Source organism: Grammomys surdaster, unplaced genomic scaffold, assembly GCF_004785775.1.
Source record: "Grammomys surdaster isolate TR1022 unplaced genomic scaffold, NIH_TR_1.0 164, whole genome shotgun sequence".
In the NCBI taxonomy this organism is placed as follows: Eukaryota; Metazoa; Chordata; class Mammalia; order Rodentia; family Muridae; genus Grammomys; species Grammomys surdaster.
Genome location: NW_021604612.1, coordinates 3045218 through 3055498, shown reverse-complemented (window position 1 = coordinate 3055498; position 10281 = coordinate 3045218). Strand labels below are relative to the sequence as shown.

The 10281-nt window shown below is 47.0% G+C and overlaps 1 protein-coding gene across 2 annotated transcripts in view; it reads right to left on the bottom strand.

The window, feature by feature from the left end:
• The window catches only part of Sppl3 (signal peptide peptidase like 3), an 85002-nt gene that overhangs the window by 6317 nt on the left and 68404 nt on the right, over positions 1 to 10281 (bottom strand). For both annotated transcript variants that reach the window (XM_028765465.1, XM_028765464.1), the window contains exons 5-8: positions 9342 to 9420; positions 8224 to 8336; positions 2189 to 2295; positions 1622 to 1785 (exon numbers count right to left, since the gene is read on the bottom strand). In XM_028765465.1, coding sequence (XP_028621298.1) covers positions 1622 to 1785; positions 2189 to 2295; positions 8224 to 8336; positions 9342 to 9420 — 463 coding nt within the window. The remainder of the gene's footprint in view (positions 1 to 1621; positions 1786 to 2188; positions 2296 to 8223; positions 8337 to 9341; positions 9421 to 10281) is intronic.

Below are 10281 nucleotides of genomic sequence, written 5' to 3'. Positions count from 1 at the left end.
GATCCCCATGGGGTGTGAGGGTGGATCCCCATGGGGTGTGAGAGTAGATCCCCATGGGGTGTGAGGGTGGATCCCCATGGGGTGTGAGAGTAGATCCCCATGGGGTGTGAGAGTAGATCCCCATGGGGTGTGAGTAGGAGTGGCTCTCACAGACTCCTGTGTCTGAATGCTTGCTTACACAGGAGGTTGTCACTGGGGGCAGGCTCTGAGATCTTTTTTTTTTTTTAAATTTTATGTATTCACCATTGCTCTCTACACACACACCAGAAGAGGGCATCAGATCCCATTACAGATGGTTGTAAACCACGATGTGGTTGCTGGGAATTGAACTCCGGACCTCTGGAAGAGCAGTCAGTGCTTTTAACCGCTGAGCCTTCTCTGCAGCCCAGGCTCTGAGATCTTAAATGCTGAAGCGAGGCCTAGTCTGACTGTCTCTTCCTGCTGCCTGCTGGTCCAGTGTAGAACTCTCAACTACCCCTTCAGCATCAAGTCTACCTGTGGGCCGCCATGCTTTCTGCCAAGATGACATTGGACTGAACCTCTGAACTGTAAGCCAGCCCCAGTGAAATGTTTTCCCTTTAGAGCTGCATGGTCATGGTGTCTCACTCAGGCTCACTCCCAGCACCCACGTGCCAGCTCACAGCCATCTGTCTCTCCAGTCCCAGGGCAGCGGGCGCCCTCTGCTGGCTCCAAGGGCACTGAGCACTCTTGAGGCACACGGATATTGAAAAACCAAACAAAACCCTGAGAACTGCAACTTTAAAACTGGTAAGGGGGATACATTTCCAGCGATAGACAGGCAAGATTTTCCATTAACGGCTTCACCAGCCCAGGTAATACTGAGAACTGACAAACAGGACTGCATTGGGGCTCCAACAAACTGAAGGAAAGAGAGAAGGGCGAGCTCCTATTTATGCTGCTGGGACTAACATACACAATACATAAAGAGTTCAAAACTTGAAACAAAGGAACCGATAGGAACTGAACCGAACAGAGTTCTCAGAGGTATAAATGACTAATACATCCTTGAAAACAGTCAGCCTCTTTAGGGAATGTCATCAAAGCACAGTGTGAGTCCATCTCACAGAGTGGTCACTGTGGAGAAAACACAGGCCAGGTATGGTGGGCCACAGCACAGCTCTCAGCACTCAGGGGCCAGATCCCTGTGTTCTCGGCTGACCAGAGCTAACACCTTGAGACCCTAAGAAAGGAAAAGAACTAAAAAGGAAGAAAAAAAAAGGAGAAAAGCCACAGTGCTCACAGGTGGGAGGGCGCTTGCGTACGCGCGTACACACACACACACACACACACACACACACACACACACACACACACAGGGAGTTTTACTTTGCCATCAAGAGCAAAGTGTCATTTGTAGGAAATAGAATCTACATGAACATGTATAAAACATGGCGTGAAAGTAGAAGGGGAACGGGGAAGGGCAAATCCACAGTACGCACACGTGAGGAGGCCATGAATAACCCACAACACTCACTATGTGCTAACGTAAAATCCTCCCTGTCTACACAGGTCTGCGGATGACGGTCCTTCTCAGTGTAGGATTGGAATGCTGATAAAAGAAGACCCGTGCAAGAAGGCAGTGTGCTCCCCCATGTCCTACCTTGGGAAGACCAATTTTCCAGGCAAAGACAGGCGAGGAACATCACGCCCCACATTGGGTCCCAGGTGGAGCTTCCGGGACAGAACGTCCAGGGGATTGTCAGCTGGCTGCGTGGCCACTTTCACCATGACGTTGCTGTTGAAGATGTAGGCTGAGAAAAACACCTGCCAAGACGAAGAGACAGGAGACGCTGCATGAGGAGCTGCACCCACACTAGCCAGCAGCCATCTCTGCCTGAGGCATCAGACTCTGTGACGGCACATCTGTGGAGTCTGAAGGCTGCAGTCCATCCAGACCCACAGACACTCCCTGACCAGTGGAATGGAGTGCAAGCGCCCTCAGCAGCATGCTGCCTGGTCCACCCATCACTTACACTGCCTGCTGTATCAAGCAGCACCAGCAGAAGGTACCGTAGGCTGGTATATGATTAAGACCTACAGCCCCACAGCAGAGGGAGTCAATCACCTCAGGCCGGCGTGCCAGGCTCTGGGTATTTAGCTTTGAGCAGCAACCACTTCACCTAAATTCAGAAGAGAACAGGACAAGAACAGGGAAGTCCACACTCACCCAGAAGACATCGTAGATGAGGAGCCCTGAGAGAAGCAGGCAGGAGACCTTGAGGCTTGGCAGGCGGACGAAGGCGATCATGGCGACACAAAGACCCATGGCCAGGGCTGGAGTGCAGAGGAAGCATGTGATCAGTGAGTGGTGGGAGGTCTCTCTCCACGAGCTCTTCACTACCCAACCCAGGGCCTCCCCAGACTCAGCTGCTCTGAGCTCTCACTCAGCAGCCCACCCAGGCCTGCGAGGGTGAGGTAGGTCGCCTCATTCTACACAAGGCTGGGCTGCTGGAGACCCGGGGTCTGTATCATCCTGAGCTACAGGAGACGTCCTCACTCCTGTCTTGACACTGTTCCTTTGGGTTGAGTACATTACCCTGTTAAGAAGTCAATTTAGCCGACCATAGTGGTGCACACCTTAATCCTAGCACTCAGAAGGGCAGAGGCAGGCAGATCTCTGAGTTCAAGGCCAGCTTGGTCTACACAGTGAGGCCTTGTCTTTAAAAAAAAAAAAAGTCCTTCCTTCAGACACCACTCCAATATCCAATAATTCACTGTTCTCTCTATTGTACTTTCCCTATCAGGCCATCGATGTAATATCTGCAACATTTTAATCTCGACATATTTGCCAGCAACCCTCCCTCGGTCCCCCTCCCAGTTCTCTGACTAATTTACACAAAGGTCCTCTAAGGCCACTTTCTTAAACTGTGTTTAACATAAAAAAATTAGTCGGTAGTAAGGGTTTGTAGACACACAAATATCAAAAATTAATTTTAAGAACCAACTGTGACAAGGGGGAGGTGCTCCCAACAGCGGTCCCCTGCGCACCGCCATCCCACCGGAAGCCTTGATAGGACACGTGTGCTCATACAGTCACAGCGTGCTGTCATGGAACATGCACTGAGGACTCCAGCACTTCTTACTGCACGTAACTCTTCTGTCTCACAGAACAGTGGTGAAATTACAAAGACTCTGTTTCCCTACAATCACTCTTACTTTAGTTATGGACTGTAACAGGTTAAATTATTTTTAAAAACTGCAGTGTGAGGATGTGACTAGGGGTCAGGGCCCAGCCCCCAACAGCTTCTGACCAGGCCATTCTGTACTGATGCTGTGCAAGGGCACTCTTGACCCCGAGGAGTACAAACTCAGGACACTCATCAATCCTGAACAAACACGGGGACACACTACACAGCCTGCATGTGAAATATTCAGCCAAACTTTTTTATTTATTTTTTTGTTTTGTTTTTTGTGAAAGTAAAGAAATACATGTATTTCATTATTGTGCATGGCTATTTCTGTTTTAAATACAAGAGACTTGAATATAATAAAGAAGCCTGGCCCTGGCAAATACAGAGTGCTAACAGCACTCCCTGTCTGCCCTGTGCACACGGAAATGCACTTTGTTTTTAGTAAGGATCTTATGTCCATCAAAGAATTATTGTATTTTGGGACAGGGACTTTCTATGCAGCTACAGCTGACCTGGAACTATCTATTTCTATGTACGCCAGGCTAGCCTATAACTCACTGAGACTGACCTGCTTCTAGAGCGCTGGGATTGAAGATGTGAGCTACTGTGCCTGCACACACTTTAGATTTCTCATCAGTGTTCGTGTGCTTGTGTATACACCTAGATCCCCGGTTCCATGAACATCTCCTCGGCAGGGTGCTCACTGACTGCTCTTCCAGAGGTCCCGAGTTCACTTTCCAGCAACCACGAGGTGGCTCACAACCATCTGTAATATGACTTGGTGCCCTCTTCTGGCAGATAGAGTAGTCATAGACACACACACACAAAAAAAATGTTAATAAAAGGCAGGCGGAGGCAGAAGGATCCTGAGTTGGAGGCCAGCTTGTACTTCTTCCTACCTTTCCGATTCTTGTAGTATAAAAACAATTCATTGAGGTGGACATTGAAGGTGGTACACGCCTTTGATCCCAGTACTCAGGAGGCAGAGGAAGACGGGATCTCTGTTCCAGGGCAGCCTGGTCTACAAAGAGCTCCACTCCAGAACAGCCAGGGCTACACAGAGAAACCCTATCTCACTTGCCCCCCCCCCTCGAAAATCAATGAATTGTCTAGCTTAGAATAACAGTTATATCTACTACACTGTAAAGAGGAGTGACCACGGGGTTACAAAGTCCGTCTCAGTCTGGCACGGTGGTGCTCGTCTCCAACCCCAGCAGATCAGCATCACTGTCGTCTAACCATCTCCCCAGCATGTCTTAAAGACATACTCCCTCACCCCTGTGCGTTTGTGTAAGTGTGTATGGCTGCACACTTGAGTGCAGAGGCCGGCTGGAGCTACTATAGGTCATTGTGAGTGCTTCAGGTCCTCTGGAAGGGCGGCAAGTGCTTTCAACTGTTCACACATCTTTCCCATACCCCCTTTTTTGAGTCAGGGTCTCACTATGCAGTCTCACTATGTAGTTTGGAACTTGCTATATGGTCTAGGCTGCCCTTGAACTCACAGAAACTGTCCTGTCTCTCTGTTAGAATTAAAAGCATCCACCATCACACACAAAGAATTTTCTATACATTAAAAAACTATATAGAAAATACACTTCCAGGAGTGATGGTAGTATGTATGTATGTATGTATGTATGTATGTTTGTTTTCTCAGCACCGGAGAGCGGAGCAGGAAAGGGAGCTGGAGGTCAGCCTGAGCTGCAAAAGGAAACAACACCACAGGACAGCAAGTTTGAGGGAGTGCGGATAGTTAAGGGTATCCAGGGAGAGTTGGAAAAAACCTCCCAAGGGGTCCAGATTCAAGGGTGGAGGTGATTATGATCACACTGTATTACATACGTGTATGAAATTCTCAGATAAAAACACAAGGGCCAGAGAGATGGTAAAGCACTAGACACACAGGCCTCATCACCTGAGTGTGGTCTCCCAAACCCATAGTGGAGGGAACTGACTCCTAAAGGTTGCTCTCTGAACTCTACACACATGCCACAGCACACACAGAATAAAAACGACAGAAAACAGCTGCCGAGAGACATTATTTCTCAGTGTGAGACAGGATGTCAAAGAGTTAGGTGCTGCAACTACTAAGGAACTTTTGTTTATTTTTTATTGAGATGAGGTTTTCCTATAGCTGATTTGGAACTTTAGTTGTAGACCAGGCTGACCCTGAACTCAAAGATCCTCCTGCCTCTGTCTCCCAAGTGGATTAAGGCTGCGCCACCACCTCATCAGTGGCGGAGGGGATCATGCTGTGAGAACCACAAGCATTTTCTAAACATGAGGTGACATCTCCAGTTTCCATGGCAACCAATTCTCCTCTCAGCCAGGTGTCTCTCATCGACCTGTGGGTGACTTCACACCACGTGGAGAAAGTGACATGTTTCCTTGGCTGTGTATCGAGTTTCTCAGATTTACTCTATGCCAATTCATCTGTTATGTAACGTGTTCCTGACTTCTGGTTATGCAGATAAAAAATACTCATTTCTCACACCTGCTCTGCACAAGCCGTGGCCAGTGCCTGCCTGGATTGCTATAGCATTTTCTCCTCTAGGTACACTGCAAACTGCAGCAATGGCCGAACGCTGCTCAGTGCTCCAGTAAGACCTTTAGGTGACAGACAGGGGACCCTCCCTGTACGTGGGTTTCAGGATAGAAATGCAGTATAGTTGTGGTCACTGCAGAATATGGTTTATCCTTTCAGTCCTGAAGGCAGGGCTTCCGAGAGTGAAATGTGACAAGCACACCCTTCCTCAGGCTAACAATGGCAGCGTCTCCCAGGCACAAGGATCGAGTGTGCAACTTCTTTACAGTAAACATCTCCTATGCCTCGTGTCTGCAGATTTTCTGTTTAAAAAGTATGTTTACAGTTGGACCAATGTCCATGCCGTCTAAACAACTCATAAGCAGTCTGCACCCCGGCTCGTCCCCTCACTGTGCTGTAAGCAGTCTGCACCCTGAGAAACCCTGTTCAGAACACACGCAGTAAATATAGAAAACCTTTACTGGGCGGATGTCATGCCTGGAAATTCTTTAGAAAATCATGTGTGCTGTGACAAAGCTCGAAAGAACACCTGCCTCACTGGATCAGAGTGATGGCACACCTTTACCAAAGAGTAGACCTACCATGTTTATCTCAGTTGCTTAAAAAGACACAGTATCAGTTAAATAACACATATACTTCAAAATGCTCTGAAGCTATCTATAAGGGCTCGATGGTTCTCTACATGACGACACCAGCATATACTATGGCTATGAAGAAGAGGCACACCGCAACGTATCACTGAATACATGAATGTACACCATGGGTGTGCGGATGCCTGCAGAACCAGAAGGGGGGAGCCTTCAGAGCTGCAGTTACAGGCTGCTGGGGGCTTCCTGACAGCAGTGCCGAGAACTGAACTCAGGCCCTATGCCAAGAGCAGGACGAGCCTCCCTAGCACGCCGACTCCAGCCCCAGCCTCTGTCTGTATGCAGCGTTTCTGTAGCATGTATTCCCACTTACATAAGGAAGTCTCCACCTCAGAACTTGTGTTATAAGCAGAAACGGAGGAAAGACTATGCATGAGCGATAAAACTGGTCACAGCACAGTCTTCTAAAAAGAACTAGTGAGTGGTCATGGCTGCCTGCCTTAGGAAAGCCCACAGGCAGATGCCAGGGCCATTGCACAGCTGGGGCAGGAGACTGCCACTGATAGCTTAGAGAACAGGGCAGGAGTGGCCCAGGACTGAGTGTCTGTGACGGCTCTGCCTACAGCAGGCTTACGTCATCTACATGGGCAGCTTCCTTCTGCTCAATGAATTTTTATGTGGCCCTGGATAACAGGCCTGTAAAATTGGTATGTGAAGCAAACATTTACTGATAATAAATTATAAATTTAAAAGACATAATTTTACTACTGGAGACAAAAATATCTGCATACTAATACTATGCTAGACATTTTCCATGAACAAGTCTTGGCTGAATGATACTGTCTAGGAAACACCTTCACTATTCTGCAGAGATGATAGCTGTCACTGCCAAGACTGCTGCTTTGCATATGTATACAATACCAAATGCCAGAAGTATGCTTATGACTATTTTAGAAACTTAAAAATTCTATCCTAATTCAAAGCCAAAAGATATTCAATTATTTTTTTTTTAAAGATTTATTTATTATATATGAATACACTGTAGCTGTCTTCAGACACACCAGAAGAGGGCATCAGATCTCATTACAGATGGTTGTGAGCCACCATGTGGTTGCTGGGATTTGAACTCAGGACCTCTGGAAGTGCAGTCAGTGCTCTTAACCACTGAGCCATCTCTCCAGCCCCAATTATTTTTTTTTAAATAAAAACTAGGCCAGCAACTCAAAACAGCAATTTTGTTTATCATTATCTTTTTTTTTTTTTTTTTTTTTTGGAGAGGGTATGTGTGGCCCTGGTGCTTGTAATTTGCTTTATAGACCATGTTGATCTTGAACTCAGAGATCCTCCTGCCTTGGGAATGCTGGAAATAAAAAGCTTATGCCAGCCTGGTCTACAGAATGGGTTCCAGGATAGCCAAGCTACATAGAGAAACTTTGTCTTGGAACAAACAAACACATGTGCCACTATGCCTGGTTCAAATAGCAGTTGTAAGAATCAACTATTCCAACCCAACCCAAAGCTATGATAGTTCGATATTTACATGCTGAGAGACGACGGCAGACTGGGAGAAGCCTCCGTTTTCTATTAGCCCACTGTGTTTCTCTGAGAGAGAAGACTGGGCACTGCAGTACCAACAGTGCAAGTGCAGCATACAGATGCATCAGTATGAGTGGAGGGGTTGGAGGCAGGGCACCTGTATCTTCAGAACCGAGGCTTTTAGTGAAGGCAACACCTTCAATAACGATGTTGCCAACACCCATGCACTGCATCAAAGCCAGTGTCAAAGCTGTGGCTTCACCGTGTGTTTGATTCTGAATTAACTTTTGTTTGATCTTCACAATTGTTTTGAGATTTACATATTCGCACTGGTCCATGGCCCACAGTTGAGGCTGTGACCCATGAAATCATGCAAGGAACAGTCACAGCCTATGACATTACTCACCGTCCATAAGAAGCCAGTGGCCAGTGAGAACCCAGATGAGGACGAGCATGACGGACAGGGAGAATGACAGCAACTCGGCAGCAGTGAAACGCCCACAGCAACCGAAGGAAATCCTGGAAAACACATTGGCTGGACTGAGGGGCGTACTGCACTGTGTTCACAGTGGCTGGCTCAGAGCGGGCAGTACCTAATCCCTGGGAAGCTAAGAGATCCAAGTCTTGCTCGAGTCATCTATGAAATACTCAGGAATTGCCGGGGCAGTCGTGGCGCACGCCTTTAATCCCAGCACTTGGGAGGCAGAGGCAGGCGGATTTCTGAGTTCGAGGCCAGCCTGGTCTACCGAGTGAGTTATCCTTCAGCTCCCACTTGGTAAAGCAGTTCATCTCTTAAATTCACATTTTATTTATTGCTATCAGTGTGTGTGTGTGTGTGTGTGTGTGTGTGTGTGTGTGTGTGTGACATGTGTGGAGGTTAGGTGACAGCACTGTGAAGTCAGTTTGTCCTTCCACTGTGTAGTCCTAGGGTCAAGTTCAGGCCATGAGGGTTAACTAGACAAGCACTTTTACTGACTGAACCACTGCACTGAGACTGTATTTTTTTATACTAAGATAAGTTATCAACACAGGTGTCTAAAAGTATAATGTAAAATAATCATCTCTGGAAGTTATATACAAGGCAAATTTTATTCTTAAGAGAAAATAAAATCAAGAAAGGAGCAGACCCCACTCCTTTAGCGATGAGGAGTTATCTGTAAGATGGGAAATGTACTCGGCTGTCACTCATTTCTGAAAACCAGATGCCACAAATGAGTGTTCTCCCAGCGCCACCTCCATCTGTATCCGTGGAGCAATGGCTCCCGGGGGAAGGTGTTGACCACACGCTGCGCAAAGGCAGCAGCCCCTGCAGGTCAGCAGAGCCTCGGGTCCCACCCCTCTTCTCCTCTCATGGGCCCTAGAGAGCTGCCTGCAAGAGTCCCCACTTGTGAACATGTCTGCATTTCCTGTGCCATAAAAAGGTGCAAAAGGAGACATTATCTTCCAACCCCAGTCTCTGGCCATCTGTTTTCCAGCTAACCCCTGTTACTCTTATAACTTTGAGGGAACGACCTGAATACTTACTTGTTCTGAGGGGAGCAGGGCCTTGTTAAATACTGGCACATCGGGAGAAGAAGAAAAGCAAAAGCTATTGTTGCAAGAACTAGGAAAAGAAAGTAAGTTTCATTAATTTTTTTCTTTACCCATTACAGGAAAAGTAGCATAGCTCATGGAAGATGGTTTTCTAATATACTTTTCTTAACAAGTCAAAAAGTTACCTAAAGATCTTTCCCCTGTTTGTCTGCTTGTGCTGAGGCTGGGACCCAGGGACTCATGCATGTGTGCAGTACTGAGCTATGTGCCCAGAAACAGAGGTCTTTCACTACTACATGGATAACTACTTTACAAAACAAACAAACACACAAAAAACCTAGTACCTAGTGTGACATAGGTGGGGACGGGGTATGCTGTTCTTATCCTCCCATAACTCAGGAAGAAGGAGCCCGCAGCAGACAGAGGATGAACCCCCTAAAGTCATCAGCTTTTTTTTTTTTAATTCATTTATTTATTTTTATCAATATGAGTACACTGTGGCTGTCTTCAGAGACACCAGAAGAGTATGCATCTGATCCCATCACAGACGGTTGTGAGCCACCATGTGGTTGCTGGGAATTAAACTCAGGACCTCTGGAAGAGCAGTCAGTGCTCTTAACCACTGAGCCATCTCTCCAGCCCCAAGTCATCAGCTTTTGATAATATAATATATATTCCCTGTATGTCCATCATTGCTTAGCCTGGAAACACACCGCCAAGCTGGCAGCTAATTATTGTGATTAGCTATCAATACTGCTACCTGCAGACAGATTAGTAGAGGATGCTAATGGCCACTATGACTAACAGTCATAGTTATCTGCCAGAAACAAGTCACTGGGGCTCCTGAGTTTTCCAATCCCTGCCTTTCTTGAATACTCTGCTAACAGATAATGAAGGTTCAACTTGCATGGCATGGCACATACATTATAAC